The 18,506-nt window shown below is 40.5% G+C and overlaps 1 protein-coding gene across 1 annotated transcript in view; it reads right to left on the bottom strand.

Moving 5' to 3' along the window:
- The window catches only part of LOC144806682 (ras and EF-hand domain-containing protein-like), a gene marked incomplete at its 5' end in the record, with an annotated part of 200,041 nt that overhangs the window by 108,248 nt on the left and 73,287 nt on the right, over positions 1–18,506 (bottom strand). Inside the window, one exon of the mRNA XM_078672989.1 lies at positions 369–460. Coding sequence (XP_078529115.1) covers positions 369–460 — 92 coding nt within the window. The remainder of the gene's footprint in view (positions 1–368; positions 461–18,506) is intronic.

Consider the following 18,506-nt stretch of genomic DNA (forward strand, 5'->3'; position numbering starts at 1 on the left):
CAAAAAAAGCTCCATGGTAGTCCTAATGCTTCAAGACCCTACCACTTAACTATCTCATGTCTATTGAGCTCACTGCCCCCATTCCCAGTACCTATATTTGAAATGTGTAGGGAAAGCAGAAGGATGTGATCAGGGCATCTGCCTTTTTAATCGATGTCCCATTACTGCCCTCCTTTAATTGATGCAATTGATGAAGTATACAAAAACCAATCATGAGGAGCATGCGTTAGAGATGAGTAATAAAAATACCGAATTTGTTTTGTCTTATTTAGATCTAATTAATCTATTTTGATTGAAGGAAGACAGTAGCAGAGTCTGATGGGAAAATACTCTGAAAAAGTAATAAACACAACAACAAAAAATCTTACTTATCATACGATGGAATTTGCAGATTCTGGCTTTCGTTAAACCTCGGACTGTTTCTTGAGATGGTATTCCCTGGTGAACCATTGGCTACACGCTGCAATACACAAAAACAGCTGTATTGAGTCCTAATGTGTGTAAAATTATACACTTCCTGTGTGGTTTCTGATGATTATTGTTAATGTTTTATTGCCACAAACCATGTGGAACACATTTATATAAACTTGCACTGGAGCAACACATGAAATGTCCCAAGCCCTCCTATGCTGTTCTACTGTGTCATGGACCTGAAAAAGAGTGGTCCACACCTCATATATTGTCATGCTGTGGGGCATGTTAGTTATTAAAAGTTATAAGCATCGCCTATTTTGAGTTTATCCTTCAAAATGGGGCATAACATGAAGATTGAGGTGCATACCTCATCAAAATTTACATGTCCTGGTATTTGCCACACTTTTTCTTCCTGGATAAATATTTGCAGGTTTGCTTGATCTGTTGGAATTTATTGGAGGATACAATTCGTAGTGCAACACATATAATTCTGATATGTGTGGTAACAGTAAATATCCCACATATCAACATTTACAGACCGACTAGTAGTAGGGGCCATGCCTGCTTTGGACTGGTGCTCATATAGAGATGCTCAGAGCATTTCATATGCGCTTATTGACATGTAGCATATTCAACAAGTTTTGCACTTGTGCCCATATGGTGATTCCTGTTACATTTCATATTTCCACCTGCTGTCCTATACCATATTCAATTTGCTTTGCATCAGAGCAAATGCAGAGAGGCCTTGAGCATCCCACATTTCTACCTGCCATCTTATAATATATTAAAATGTTTTATATTAGAACAATATAGAGATGCCTGGAGAACCTTATATGCACTCCTGCCACACCATGCCGCATACTATGTGAAAGAGTCCGCAATTACCAAGCAGTGTTTTACCATGCAGCTTTGACCATGCATGCATTTACCGCACATGCATTTTTTTTTACCACAAATACCATTACCATGTATCATAAGTCTGTTATGGTAAGCATATATGTGTGTGTGCATACATATCCACACACACACCTATATATTCAACTAAATATATCTATATTTACTGAAAAAAACAAGCTTACAAGGACGTTGTAGATAGGCTCAAATTTCATTCGTACAAAATCATAGAAATTCAGCAGTTATAGTTACCTGAGGTAACTAAAATGTACGCCCCCACAATGCACTGCTTAGGACCTCACACTTACATCACTCATGACATGGTCAGTGACATCACTGATGACATCTCAAATGACATCACTGATGGCATCATCCAGTGATTGTGTGTGTTTTCTAAATGTTTCTGAGTGTTAAAGATATAGACTAAGATACCACAAAAGACTGATTAGTATACTTGGTGTACTACTAATGACTGGTAGTATGTCTAACACATATTATGTAAGTGGCTGTGTCACTGTATCTATCCTTGAGTGAGAAGGTGTCTAAGTGGCTCTATGGTGTGTCAGTGGTTGTATAGGTGAGTGAATGGCTGTGTGAGTGGCTGTAATGGTGTGTGAGTGGGTGTGTGAGTGGCAATATGGGTGAGTGAGTGACTTTATGTGGGTGAGAGAGTGGGTGTGTCAGTGGTGTATAGGTGGGTGAGTGGGTATGTGAGAGTGTATCGGTGATTAATGGGGTATGTGAGTGGCTGTATGGGTGAGTGAGTGGGTGTATAAGTCATGTATATGCTAGTGAGTGGGTGAGTGAGTGAATGTGACAGTGGCTATATGGGTGAGTGTGTATTGTGTCAGGAACTGCATAGGTGAGTGACTACATATCATAATATCTGTATGAGTGAGTGTGTGTGAGTAAGGGGATGGGTGAGTGAGTGATTGTGTGATTGTCTGTATGTGTGAGTGGGTGTGTGTGAGTAGCTGTGTGGGTGACTGACTCAGTCCGAGTGGCTGCATCGGTGTGCGAGTGGGTGTGTGTCTGTATGTTTGTATGACTTAATGTGTGAGAGGCTGTATTGGTGAGTCAGTGGGTGCATGAGTGGCTATATGGATGAGTTAGTGGTTGTGTGAGTGGCTGTATAAGTGAATGGATGTGTGATTGGCTCTATGGACCAGTGAGTGCTAGTGTGAGTACTTGTATGGGTCTGTAAATTGGTATGTGAGTAGTTGTGTGGAAGTAGGTGTATGAGAGGTTATATGGGGTATGAGTGAGAGTGGGAATGTTTTTTTTCAATGATATCATCTGAAATGTCATCAGTAATGTCATTTACGATGTCATCATTGTCACCACTGACCATGTTTTAGACTCAGTGGTTTCTGGCTGGCTGGGATCCATCAAAGCCAGCCAGAAGCCACCTTCCCAGATAGGATGAGTATGATGCATATGTCCAATAACCTGTGTTCAACCTTGACCAGCTTGGCACTGAGCAGTCAGGATTATCCTTGGGGATGAAGTGTGAAGTATTGGCACACCACCACCCTCACAACACACTGCGTATGCCACAAAAAGACTCCACACCATATGTATAAAACACTGGTCTTTTTTATTATACACACTGACACACATTTAAATCAAAATGAAATACACATTGTATAGACACTTTACAGTTATATACAATGGTCAAACTTTCACATTAGCAGCAGAACGGCATGAACATACACACCTTAATCAGAGCGATTCACCCAACACAACATTCCCCAATATTGCATACCCCCAACTGTTGCAATGGTCAAGCAGTCACAAGTCTTTGACTATGGCTCGTGACCCAGCCCTTCAGTCTCTCAACTACACCAGCCAATGATACATGTTGCCCCTGCTGGTGCCACATTGATTGTCAGAACCACCTAAAACGGATAATACAGTTACTTAGTTTCATTCATCTTGATTAGACCTCCAGGCACCCATCGGCAACTGCACAAGTGCAGTATTGCTATACCCCCCTGTAGACAAAAAGTTGTGACTCCAGAAGCTGGTGTGCTTCGAAGTCTGGAGAAATGTTTTGCCCTCAAGTGGTTGTGCCAGTTGCTGTAGCTAAAGATAGCTTGCCGTAGGTGCCCATAAGGCACAACCAAGCCACTCAGGACCTGTCATGATGTTCTCCAAAACAAAGTACCTTGTGGTGTGGGTCCAGGAAGAGGGAGCCAGCAACCTTGGATGGAGACTGTGATGTCAAGCACTGTCATCTTCCCAAAATGGAGGTCGAAGACAGTCTCAGCTCAGGTCCCCCAACTTACCTGTCCCTAGATATACCCTTAGAAATGTATTTAAATTACTCCGCAACCACTGAACGGATTTACACCAATTTACAAAAAGGTCACTTTCTGGACCAACAACTACCTTTCCGCCACATTTGGTGTAATTCCGTTCAGCAGTTCAGGCTGTAGCCGTGTGTAAAATTCCTATTCAAATTAACATGAGGAAAATGCATTTTGGGACCCCCCCATTTCCCTGCCCCTGCTTCACGGATCACCCCAGAAATTTGAAGACAGCAGCTGAAGTGAATGGCAAACTAGTTTTGAACATTTCACAAGGATTAGTCAAACTACACCAAAGTTATCAGCAACAGAAAAAACACTCTTCCTATGGAAATTACATCCTAACTACAACTACCTACCGCCAGTAGGATATACATAATAAAGAACAACTTTTTCATGTTTAACAAAGATGTCTACCAGCAGTTGAGAGGGGTGGCGATGGGGGCTAGCTTCTTCCCCAGCTATGCATGTTTACATGTTGGCTGGTGGGAGGAGCACGTCCTCAGGTCGCAACCCAAATCTGCTTGTGAGTCTTACACACGACATTATTGGAGATACATTGATGATGTCTTCATTGTATTGCAAGGCACAAGGGATGCAGCCCAACAGTTTGTGTCTGAGATCAATAAGAATTAGCTTAAACTCAGCTTCACTGCTGAGATTAGCAATGTCAGGGTGGAGTTTTTGGATGTTGAAGTGTTTATTGAGGCAGACACATTACACACTAAACTACATAGTAACAATACAGCCAGGAATTCCACTCTGCACACCACTAGCTCACACCCTCGCCACTTAATACGGAGCATACCCTATGGCGAATGTTTGCGAATTTGCCAGATTTGCAGTCGCAGTGAGGATTAACATCAATGCCAACAAGAGGCGTTTAATCGTTTTTCTGGTACATGGCTATAAACAATCTGATCTACAGATAGCACTCGACAAATCGAACACTCAATCTCGGGAGTGGAGTTTGAGAACTAAAGAGGAAAGAAGTGTAGCATGTACACCGCAGTCAGAAGGTAATGACAATAAGTGTGACATCCAAGAGATAAGGCAAATAACCACCTATAGCAAACAAGTAAAACAGATTTGTAACATTATCTATGCCCAGTGGCCCATTGATATGACTTTAAAAACGATGTTGCCGTCAAGACCATCCATTACATTCAGGCGAGCACCCTCTATGAGGGATGCCATTGTTAGATCTAGCCCTGAGGTCACCCGTAAAACTACTTGGCTTTCCAAATCTGGCTTTTTTAAATGCAAGTCTTGCCGGGCATGCAATTTTGGTGCAAATTAAACTGAGTATAAAACTACTTTTAGCACCGTACCTGTTTCTATAAAAGATCACCTCACATGCTGCACTGAGTATGCCGTTTACATGTTGGAATTCTCCTGTGAGCTCAAATATGTGAGCAGTACAAAACTCCTGGTCTACAACAGAATCTTGCAACACCCGCGTGCCATTATCAACTCTGATCCCAACTATTCGGTAGCCCACCACTTTAAACTGGTGCACCACAACAATATAAATGAACTAAAATATTCGGTATTAGAGACATTTCCCGTATCTCGATGAGGAGGGAATAGAGAAAGGAATCTGCAAAAGTTAGAATCACATTTTATTTTGACCCTCGACACAAAAATGCCCAATTGATTAAATACAAGTAAAGATCTACACAATTTTCTTTAAAAATCACCATCTCATATCTGGTAGCCTTTTTCATAGAGCTGTGGTGTCATGGTCAGATTCACAGTTTCTTCTTTTCCTGTTGGCCCCTTTAAAACCTTTTATTTCACCATTTGCAGTATTTTTGTCTTACTATGGGTTTCAAATGTTACCATCATACAGCAATAGATTAGGATGTATTAGGAATAACTGATTTTCATTTCAACATTTGCACTTTATAAAGACATGCACTAGCACTTTTTCATGGCAACTAGGGCATTTAAGCCAGTTTCCAGCACCTCTGGGCAGCCCCATGAACTTGTATATATTTTCATATTTATTGGGCTTTAGGATTTTTACATTTGATGATTTACTAATGTTCCCATATGCACTGCACTTTACAGACTATCTCATTAGTTGGGTATGTTAACTTTACAATACTGCGTTGGTATACTCATGAGGCTCAATCAATAGGCATTTCAGTCAGGCCCTTGCCTTGAATAGGAACAATAGGTTGCAAAGTATTTGGATATCATGTATGGTTGTCTATGTATACATGATTAGAGGCACTAGCATTTTATTATATTGTCTGATTGAAGACCCTATTTAATGTATGCGATGGCATTATGCTATTTTATTGAATGCAGATTGTGCTTTCTTTACCTATTTTCTTCTCCTTATATTGCGTATACGAGTTTTTAAGCCATTTCATGATTTGTACCACCGCGTATCTACAATGTTATATCTATATAAGATTGTCTACTTCCTGGATATTTTTTCCAAACTGTAATAGGTATAGTCTGATTTCTATAGTCTTTCAAATTTCCCTATCTGTCTTCCCTTTAAAACCAATTGGTTTTTCACTGTATATAAGTTCCTATTCGTCAGTAGCGTGTCATGTGATCAAGATCGCTCTGAAGCGATCGAAACGCATTATGGAGGACACTGGTCTGTTTGTATTTTGAGGTGTCATTAAGATGAATTAATAAATGAACTTTGCAAGCAACTTTGAGTAATTTGAAGGCCCTTTCTGTGGTTTGTACCTGGAAGGAACCCCATGAGCAAAGAAGATGGGCCAGGATCGTTGAACTTTGTGTGTATACATATAAATATATATATATAAATATATATATATATATATATATTCATTGAAAAAACCATGAACCATGAACATTTCTCAGTGATGTCATGAGTGATGTCACTGACCATGTCATGAGTGATGTTATATGTAACGTCATCAGCAGTGCATTGCGGGCGCGCAAGTTATAGCTAGCTGAGCTAACTATAACGGAGGAATTTCAAAGGTTTTGTATGAGAGAAATGTTCAGGTAACTACAACGTGTGAAAACTAGGGTTTTTCAATGAATTTGCATGTTTTTTTAAATTCTAATTCCTAACTAAACGTGTGTGAAACCTATGGTTTTTTCAATGAATTTGCAAGGTTTTTTAAATGCTAATTCCTAACTATAACATGTGTGAAACCTATGTTTTTTTCAGTGAATTTCAAAGGTTTTGTAAATGATAAGTTATAAATGTATTAATTATTATGTCTTTCTTTTTACACTAATTTCTTATATTTTTAATATAAATATTTATATGTATTTAATTTTTTAGATTATACTTCATATTCTTATTATAAAATAATAACAAAACTAAATTGCAAAGTAATTTTTGGATTAATTATTACTTGACTTTGGTTGCAAGTATAACACAACTCCAGCAATGCTCTGGGGCCCTATGCTCACAAAGCTGTATCAATCCTCACACCTGCTTCAAGCATGTGCAAAGTTTTGACGCAGCATAAGCTCAAAAGTGACTGAATTAAATATTATATATTTCACTCAGTCACTTTTAGGAGGTGTTGCTGCACCCCCTTCTGCACAGGAAAGCCCCTTCTGGCGCAGGGCTTTACAATGTAATGCACCCTCTAGATGCGTCACATTGTTAATAGCACACAGCATGGCACATCTTTTGCACCACCGCTGTGTCACAAAAGTGACGCAACGGCTGTGTACAAGAAGCACAAGGGGATTGTAAATCCGCCCCTAACACATACAAATTCACCCAGGCAGTTTCACCAGCAGCGCAAATTGAAGCACAGACTTCTAACATATTTATGTACATATGTTACATTCAAGTGCTACGCACATACTACAGCATACTATAGGTGAACACCTTATAGATTTATGCTGTAGCACTTCCTTATAGCTCTGCACTTTCACATTCTCCATACACTAGTAACATATTCATTCATTCATTTATGAACTACACATTCATTCTGACAAACTTTTACACACTAACATAGAAATATAGTTCTTTTTTTTGACCAGTGAAGCTAGTTCTAAAAAGAACTGGGTTTTTTTTTTTTTGTGTTTTCTCAACAAATTCCAAGCGGAACAAAAGAAAAAAAAAAAGAACAACTAATGTTGAGGACAGCAATGATCCTGTATCCTGCGTTTTATCAGGTCGATAGACTGTTCCCCATAGCACAAAAGTTTATCGCAATAAATGCAAAGAAATTTAACTTTAGCAAAGTCAGAATCAATATGTGGGTGTGGACTGCTTGCTGAAAATGCTGCAGCAGTTGAAGTGCTTGGTGTAGCAGCAGGTGGGTTCTCGTGCAACCTACGTCTTTCAGCTCGAGCAAAGTTCTTGGGGTACAAGTTCTTCACGTGTCGCACCATATTTGCTGTGCCAAAGGAGTATTCTTTACATGGATCACCCCTTGAAAGAGTTGTTTGGCAAATTTTACAGGCTACTTTTGCAGCATTAACCTTTTTTTGACCTTCTGGAAAAGTGAAAAACTTCCAAATTAGAGCTTCTTTCCTCTTCTTTGGAGCGTCGTCAGGAATGAAATCTCCCTCTGAAGAACTGCTGGAAGATGACTCCATTGCTCTTATTATGGTTATCTTCCTTCTATTTGAGAATATTCTCAGAACAAATGCTTCTTCTTAGAAAGTCAAAGTCGAATAATTATAATGGGACGGAACTTTCAACACTCGCAATAGGAAAAGTTACGAACCAATCAAATCTCTACTTTTAAAGTCACATGGCTTCGCGTATGCTTATGATGCGCTTGCGCAGCTCTTTCAATACGAGTACGCATGATCTTCTACCGCGATTTGCAAAATTCTTTTTAAAACTAATATAGGATTATTAAAAGTATTTAAAAAAAATCATAGTTATCCCAAATGTCTGCCCTTAGTATCTACATTAAATACATACATGTTTTAAACCAAGTAGAAACATTGCCCCCTTTCGCGTACAGAACGCCGTACATGACGTCACACCGAAGCTTTAATGCGACGCGTAATGTCAAAGGATATTCGTACCGTATGCGCGGGTACACGCTGAGTATGATAAGCAGTACAAACTGTGGTGCGATCACCCTCTCAGTGACAAATCAGAGCTCAGGGCGCGCTAAGGAGAATGATTAGAAGTGCTGACTCATTGCAGATCCAATTCTGGGCATGCCTCTGCGTACATTATGACACCGCCCCCATCTCTCTCTGTTGTTAATTGTTGGTGCACACACTCATACTTGCACATGCGCAGTGCACGCCCGCCCACACTACCCACATGCCACCATCAAGCATGCTTGCTATCATTTAGCCTGGAAACCAATACATTAGCCAATGTGATGTCCCCAAGGGCCATCATTCTTATGGACCGTGAAAACTCTACCAATGACGGCCCTGTGCTTGGTTTGGTCAGCCTCAGTGGTTCCCTTATAATGCGGGCACTGACGTGAGCATGCTCTCTTTTGCCTGCCTCTGATGTGATGACAGACAGACTGTCGAAAACACCCAGACTCAGCAAAACCGCAGCCTTTGAAGACACGACAAAAGACGACAGAAGCAAAGGTAAGAGAAGACATCACAACATCAGCCTCCACTGTAAATTGTATATGCATAATACTATTTTTTTTATCCTTCATATGGCTTTCCTACCCCTCAATGGTTTTAAATTGTACTTACATAATTGAAATATTTCTTTATAAGTCACGAGGTCCTATACACCTCTAATCTTAAAAATTGTGCGTGCATACATTTCTGTGTCGTATTTCTGTACTACAATTGAAAAATAACAACCTAGGCAACTAATATTTAAAATACCTTAACTTTTTCTGCCACTTATCTACTATAGATAAAGAATCCTTTTAATCTGTTTGTTAACTTCTGTGTTATGGTGTTTATGATAGTGTACATTGTGAATTTTTAACTCTAATTTTGTTTTATGTAAATGAATTGTCAACTGTTTTAATTACTAAATAAAAAAACATGTCTTTTAGTCAGCTGTAGCCAACTATTCATCATTTCTTACCATTAAGGTATTTTAAATATTAGTTGCCTAGGTTGTTATTTTTCAATTGTACTGTTTTCCCTGACCTAGGAATTATAAGATACATTTACTCAGGGGGTCCTTGCTAAATAAACACATATTTCTGTACTACGCCACGTGATTAGGCCTTTATTATTATTAATTGTGCGTCCATGATAGTATTTTTTTTTCTGCGTCACGAGGCCTTCCCAGGCCTTAATTAACTTATTCAACTTCCTTTGTTTGCTGGAGTTGCAACAGTCTTAACTACGGAATATTAAGACCCCACATTAAAATTCACTTTTGATAGTAGTTACGCAACTCAGTTTACGATGACTAATCAAAACGTCCTTTTGTTTCCTTCAGCAAACATCCTCCAGAAGCAACCACGGCCTATCGAGCAACAGCAATGGAATTCTCTGCAACTTATTGAATATACTTAGACGTATAGAGGCAGAGTTCAAGTCGAATGGTGAACTCCGGTGGCCGCACTCTTTATACAAGGTAAGCACAGCAGCCTAGATCTACAAAGCCTTCATAGCAATGCATTAGAAATAAGTCGCCATAACGGGCGTCAGTAACGCAGTAGGTACTTCCATATAGACACCACTTGAACGCGGCACTATAACAAGTAAAATGTACCAGGTATACTGCATTCGTAAAACTGTAGTGTAACTTTTATTTATGAAAGGAGAGAGGGCCATATTATCAAACCTTGGCAACAGAATTATCGCCACGCTATCGCCAGGAAAGTGGCGATAATGGGTTTGATAATATACTCTATGGATTTCCAATCGAAGCTCATGTTAGATGTGAAGGACATCTGACATGAGCTTCGATTGGAATTCCATAGAGCATATTATCAAACCCATTATCCCCACTTTAGCGACACATTCCTGCCGATAAGGTGGCAATCATATTTGTCGTCCAAGCTTGATATTATGGCCCAGAGTGCGTAGTGTACAGCAGCTTCTCTGTGAAATGTATAATTACCTCCGAGCAGTGACAACAGATAGGTTACAACAGTCTGACAAACAGATCATCAACCTTATTACGCCACTTTTGAGTCACTTTTAACATGGATGAAGTGATGCAAGGAGCTAGTAAATCTACGTCTGGTTCAACAAAAAATCTCAACTCCAGACTCTGCGACACAGTTTTATTGTTGTTTTCTCTCTCTCTCACTCTCTGTCATATAATTTCTCTTTCTCTCTTAAACTTAGACACTGCTGTTTGCTTGGACGTGTAGAAGAATTGTTAAAGTGAAGTTGTGAACTCCACTTCCTAATGTGTTTGGGCGCAAAGTTTACACAACGGTAAGCACAGAGGCCTAGATCTACAAATCCTTCATAGGAATGCATTAGAAATAATTCGGCATAATGGGCGTCATTAACGCAGTAGGCACTTCCATATAGACACCACTTGAACCGGCACTACAACAAGTAAAATGTACCAGGTACACTGCACTCGTAAAACTGTAGTGTTAGCTTTATTTGTGAAACGAGAGAGGGCCGTATTATCAACCCTTGGCGACAAAATTATTGCCACTTTATCAGCAGAAAACTGCCGCTAAAGTGGACATAATAGGTTTGATAATAAGCTCTATGGAATTCCAATCGAAGCTCATGTTAGATGTGAAGGCGATCTGACATCACCTTCGATTGGAATTCCATAGAGCATATTATCAAACCCATTATCGCCACTTTAGCGACACTTTCCTACCGATAAAGTGGCAATCATTTTTGGCGCCAAAGGCTTGATATTATGGCCCAGAGTGCGTAGTGTACAGCAGCTTCTCTGTAAAATGTATAATTACCTCCGAGCAGTGACAACAGATAGGTTACAACAGTCTGACAAACAGATCATCAACCTTATTACGCCACTTTTGAGTCACTTTTAACATGGGTAAAGTGATGCAAGGAGCTAGTAAATCTACGTCTGGTTCAACAAAAAATCTCAACTCCAGACTCTGCGACACAGTTTTAATGTTGTTTTCTCTCTCTCTCACTCTCTGTCACATAATTTCTCTTTCTCTCTTAAACTTAGACACTGCTGTCTGCTTGGACGTGTAGAAGAATTGTTAAAGTGAAGTTGTGAACTCCACTTCCTAATGTGTTTGGGCACAAAGTTTACACAACGGTAAGCACAGAGGCCTAGATCTACAAATCCTTCCTAGGAATGCATTAGAAATTATTCAGCATAACGGGCGTCAGTAACGCAGTAGGCACTTCCATATAGACACCACTTGAACGTGGCACTATAACAAGTAAAATGTACCAGGTACACTGCACTCATAAAACTGTAGTGTTAGCTTTATTTGTGAAACGAGAGAGGGCCATATTATCAACCATTGGCGACAAAATTATCGCCACTTTATCAGCAGCAAACTGCCGCTAAAGTGGCCATAATAGGTTTGATAATATGCTCTATGGAATTCCAATCGAAGCTCATGTTAGATGTGAAGGACATCTGACATGAGCTTCGATTGGAATTCCATAGAGCATATTATCAAACCCATTATCGCCACTTTAGCTACACTTTCCTGCCGATAAAGTGACAATAATTTTTGCCGCCAAAGGCTTGATATTATGGCCCAGAGTGCGTAGTGTACAGCAGCTTCTCTGTAAAATGTATAATTACCTCCGAGCAGTGACAACAGATAGGTTACAACAGTCTGACAAACGGATCATCAACCTTATTACGCCACTTTTGAGTCACTTTTAACTTGGGTAAAGTGATGTAAGGAGCTACTAAATCTACCTCTGGTTCAACAAAAAATCTCAACTCCAGAATCTGCGACACAGTTTTAATGTTTTCTCTCTCTCTCACTCTCTGTAACATCATTTCTCTATCTCTCTTAAACTTAGACACTGCTGTCTACTTGGACATGTAGAAGATCAGCCCACCTGAAGTTGTGCATCCAACTGCCTGCAGTGTTTGGCCGCAAGCTTTATACAACGGTAAGCACAGAGGCCAAGATCTACAAATCCTTCATAGGAATGCATTAGAAATAAGTCGCCATAACGGGCGTCAGTAACGCAATAGGCACTTCCATATAGACACCACTTGAACGCGGCACTATAACAGAACAGGAATATACGAGTCACACTGCACATGTAATACTGTAGAGTTACCACAGCTTGTAAAGCTTCAGCTCATTTACTCACATCTACATAATTCTAAACTCTAATTTTCTTTTTTCTTTTGCAGATTACCAATCGGACACCTTTTGGAATCCATTGCACAATTTCTTTATAACATTGTTTAACTTATTTAGCCAGTTCTAATATGATTATAATTGAGTTTTGTTCATATTTATTGTTTAATAAAAGTTAATTGAGTTTCGTTTATATTTATTGTTTAATAAAAGTTAATTAAAAAAAACAACATACTTCTTTTGTTTTGTGGGGGAGGGGTATGACGGTCCACAATAAAAATAAGGTTGAAATACTATAGTAAGGTATTCAAGACGGTGGACGGAGTACGTAATCAACATTTGGCACCTCGGCACAACCTTTCAAATAAATATATAAAAAATATGACTATTAATACTGTACAAAAGTACAGCACCGGATGAATCACATGAACCGGGAAAAGAAAGCGAAAGATTTACTAACTGATGTAAAGAAAGTATTGCTTGTTGAACGACGCTGAGCATGCGAAGAGAGTACAACTGCTACACCAAAAAAAAGGAAAGCTTTACATACAAAAGGCGATACATTATGGCCGCTTTTATCGATAGGAAACTGCAGATAAAGCAGCGATAATGTGCTGGATAATAGGCCTTTGTAACTTCCCATAGCAGCCCAGGTTCTGATCCTAACCTAGGCTGCTATGGTTATTCACAAGTACATATTATCAAGCCCATTATCTCCGCTTTATCGGCAGTTTCCTGCCAATAAATGCGACGATAATGTATCGCCTTTGGTTGACAATATAGACCATTGCTCTTTTTTTTGACCAGTAAACTTAGGTGCATATTATCAAGGACCGGTGTTAAAATTATCGCAGTTTCATTGGCAAGAAACTGCTGATAAAACGGCGATAATGAGCTTCATAATACGGCCTTGTTATTTCCCATAGAACCCCATGTTAGCACCAGAACATAGGCTTCTATGGGAATTAACAAGGACGTATTATCAAGCCCACCCTCCCAACATTAATAAAAAACTCCAGACAATGCAGATACCCGGAGCTGGAAGGTTATTTTACATATCACTGCCCCAGAAAGGTGGCGTTCCCCGGGATGTTTACTGGGAGAGAGAGAGAGAGAGAGAGCTCAAAACATATATTTTTTTTAAAAAGACCCGAGGGGTGCCGCTCCCCGAGACTGCGGGGAGGAGGACCGTAACCCCCCCCGCATACTTCAAAATAAAACCAGAGGAGTGCCGTTCCCCAGTGCTCGGGGCACCTTACAAGCCCTCATTATGCAGAAAAATTGCCCCTGTAATTTACCCCCTCGGGACCTAATGAATAAAATTTGCCCCTGCAATTTACCCCACCTGGGACCTAATGAATAAAACTGACTTCTACTTTTTTTTTCACCTTTTCCACCGAGTACAAGTACTGCACAAGTACCCCGCCATTTTTTTTTTAAATAAAAATTGAGCCTAAAGATCCATCTACCACCCCCTGACCAAAACTATAGGCTCAGAATGTTTCTACCCTGCCCCCTTTCCTTATTTCTCAACTTTGTTTTACTGTTTTCTTGTGACTCTGCTCTTCCGACAAACAACATGGCTGCCAACACTTCCTGGTTTGGAGTATTGACAGCCAATCAGCATGCACCTCCGGCTCGTAATTGTAGGTATTTGCATACGTGTACGCCGCAATTTTTCTTAAAAAAAAAAAAATAACAATAGAGCCTAAACATCCATATACGACCCCCTAAGCAAGCCTAGAGGGTCAGAATATCTCTACCCTACCCCCTTCCCTTATTCCTCAACTTTGTTTTACTGTTTTCTTGTGACTCGGTTCTAATGAGGCACAAGATGGCCGCCAACACTTCCTGGTTTCGAGTGTTGACAGACCGTTCACAGTCAATCAGCATGCAGCTCGCGCTCGTAATTGAACAGATTTCAGTACACGTACTGAACTCCGACTCTAGATATCGCTATGATTTTACTTGCAATTTTCTCAGAAACTACTGAACGGATTTACACCATTTAACAAAAATCACAATCTGCGAACCAAACTCTACCTCTCTGCCAAATTTCGTGTAATTCCATTCAGCCGTTCGGGCTGTAGCCCTTGCTAAAGGTCCTTATGGAAAATTGCATGGGGAAAACACGTTTTGGGACCCCCTTTTTTCTCAGCCCCCACTTGACGAATCAGCCCCAGACTTTCAGGGAAGAAGCGGAACCGAGCAGGCCATTTTCTTGGAGACATTCATGAAGATTCGTCCACCGGCTCCAAAGTTATTCCAAATAGAATGTTGTGGATTTCCTATGGAAACTAGGTCCTAACTATAACTACCTACTGGCGACCGCCAGTAGGTAATATATATGTAAGAAAAGGTTGCCCTGATCTGAAAACTCGCCATCAGCAGGACATAAATTCATGACACCTTGCCTGCTCAGACCAAAGTAAATTCATTGACAAAGTCCTTACGTGTTTCAAGGCCTCACTGCCTCTTCATCATAGGACAGGAACTCAGACAACAGAAAGTGCTGTTCCAGTACTTTTACGCATGCGCTAAATATTTCACAGGTGTGTTTTTCTCACTTGGCATGCTGGTACATGTAGTTTTGATAACCGGCGTGGTATTACCTCAGTGGATTTCTGTTATGCTGCAGTTATTAAAAATCCATTAAGATACCCCAGTGGGCCGCCAGGCCGATCAACCTGGTAATTAGCATAGAAGTCCGGCTATGCCTTTATATCGACGTGAAATACCTTCCTCCGTCGTTGGTCCCGCAAAACTGCTTCTCGGGGGCAAGTTTCCTGAGGCCATGCTGCCGCAAGTAAATCCAAGAAAAGGTTGCCCTGATGTGAAAACTCGCTGTCAGCAGGACATAAATTCATGGCACCTTGCCTGTTCAATCCAAAGTAAATATTTTGACAAAGTCCTTAGGCATTTCAAGGCCTCACTGCCTCTTCATCAGAGGACAGGAACTCAGACAACAGAAAGAGTTGCTACTGTACTTTTATGCATGCGCTAAATAGCAAAGCAGCTGGCAGCTAGCTTCCTCGCTTGTACCTAAAATGTGAACTTACTGTCAATCCATACCCCAGACATTTTACAGCTGATTTGGAGGTACAATGCCCACCTAATAGTTTTGGCAGTAAGTGCAGACCAATGTTTAAAATCATTTTCAACCACTTATACCTTAGTTTTCTCTCCATTAAGCTTCACACAACTGGCTGACATGCATTCTGTTACATCATTCAAGCAAGAATTGAGTCGAACAGAGTTTGCAACTGTATCAGGGGTAAGAGGGATAACAATCTGTGTGTCATTCGCACATGGCACTATCGAGAAACCGTGTGATTGTATAATCTCAGTCAAGAGATGGACATACAAATTGAGTAAAATATGGCTTAGAGAGAAGCCCTGGGGGTTCCACACTTTAGGGGATGGAATCCGGACTAGAAAGGTTCCTCACATACAGTATGTTTTGCACCTACGTACATATGGAGATGGCCAGATCAGCTTCAGAAGACAAAGATGGCCTGTCCTGATATACAATGAATCCGGTATACAAAGCCTGTAAATATTATAAAATATTCGAGACAGTGGCGGCCATCATGGCTCACGGGTGGCGGGGCTCACGGGTGGCGCGTCGCGCATATTAAAAAAACATTAAAGAAAATAAATGTACCTTTGTGCTGGGTCCCTTGTCTCTGCTCCTGCTCTCCTTATGGAACTCGAGGAACAGGAAGCAGGCTCCACTGACTAATCTCAACGGCGCAATGCAGCGTTGTGATTGGTAAGCACCCAGGCTCCCCTGACCAATAAAAATGATGTAGTTCAGCGTTGTGATTGGTTTTGAGCATCCTGGTTTGACGGTCAACCAGAGAATGGGGGTCTGGGCTTGTTCTCCATGCAGGCTGTAATGCAGCCTGCATTGAGAACGGGGAAAGTGTCCTTGACTGGTTTGGGTGGCCCGAGAGGACCGACCAAACAGTCCTTACGCACTTAGGAGTGGGCAAACCTCTCCTTCCCTGCCCTGCTCCGAGAGCAGAGCAGCCCCGCCCGCAAAGCATAAAATGATAATAACTTAAAGTTACTATCATTTTATGTTTCTTCTTCGCACTGCTTACAAGCAGTGGGGCGATGCTCCTCATCCAGAGTAATATCTTATTTTGCTCCAAAAAGATATTTTTTGTAAATCAAATCCGCTATCGGAAATGGTATGTGTTTGATACCAAAATGAAACTAATTTTTACAGCAATTTTAACATGTTTTCATTTTAGTTTTCCTAGTATTGCACAAATAGGCAGCAGACGTGCTGTGGTCGCTGGAGTGTTCAATCAGCTGATACTATCATCATTCCTGCCAGTGTTAGGCTACGGCCGCAGCTTTTCTGCCGCCATTTTGTCCTTCTGCTTGTTATAGATGATTGCATTGCTTCATTTGTTAAAGATGATTATTATATTTCATTATAGGCCAAGGGCCACTTGAAAGTATCCAAAGTATCTGCGCTGGTTAGGCCAGTGGACATGTTAGCAGTATGCACATATAGTTGTTGTGAAAATGAACAATAGGAAATAAATCACTGCATCTGAATTTAAATATTCTGTTTATAAACTACAAAGTTTTACAGTTCTTAACTGCAATCACATTTTTGATGTTTTTTAAATAATTAATGAGTGTGAGCATAGTTTTTTGCATTTACAAAAACATTTCTATCACACTACTATGTTTAATTTGCAGCAGTAGAAAAGCACTGGCAAGGATGAGCACAAAATATTCAGCACAAGGTACCCTATAATTATTTTCACATTTGCCTGAAAAGTTTGATTGTATCTTTATCACTTTATGTGGCATTTCGAACATCGATGGAACATTATAACAGTGCTTTTTGTTATCATTTCCTTTTAAAATGTATGTTATTGTCACATACTTCAAATCAGTGATCTTTGAAAGTGGTGGGGCTTGATACCAGCCAGGAATTCACCCAATGTATTCAAAATGTGCCTCCCTCGCACTCTGTTTCTTTCACATTTACTATTTTCTCTCACACTAAAGCTCACATTGTTCAACTTGCTCATTCTCACTCTCACTCACTGTTACTCACACACAAACATATTAATGCTCACTGGTTCTCTTTTTCACTAACACACTTACAAACACTTGCTGACTCTGGGCCCAAGTGCAGCTGCACATGCTGCACCCTTGGTATCTACACCCCTGACTCACTTCCACTTCCTCTCACAACCTCCAATCGATCACTCATTCTTGCACACTCGCTCATTTTCAGTCACTCCCTCGTACTCACTTTCACTTATTCATACACACTCAGATTCTTGCTCACTTTTCTTCTCACTGAAACTCTCAAACACACTCACACACACACTTTCACTCAATCCCAATTCACTCTCAATCACTCAAAAACACATGCACACATGCATACAGAAATAACATTTTATTTACTTACCTTGCTTACTTAACTGGCAACTCAGCTCTATGGCGGCAGCAGGTCAGGAATCTGGTGCTGGCATTGGAACCAGCAAACCATGATTCCCAACGAGGTGCTAGAAGGAGCAGCAAGGGCAGGTTTAAAAAGAGAAGACCCACCTCAATCCCTCTCCCAGCTTCTTGATGGGATGGTAAGTACAGCCATATAGTGCTGGGGATCCTGACCCTGCTTCTCTTGGTGCCTTTTCATTGGCTTCAGGGATGGACTGAGGTGCAGCCTGACAGCCTCATTTTAGCAGATATACGGGGCTACCTGAGG

The sequence above is a fragment of the Lissotriton helveticus genome, unplaced genomic scaffold, assembly GCF_964261635.1.
Source record: "Lissotriton helveticus unplaced genomic scaffold, aLisHel1.1 SCAFFOLD_953, whole genome shotgun sequence".
In the NCBI taxonomy this organism is placed as follows: domain Eukaryota; kingdom Metazoa; phylum Chordata; class Amphibia; order Caudata; family Salamandridae; genus Lissotriton; species Lissotriton helveticus.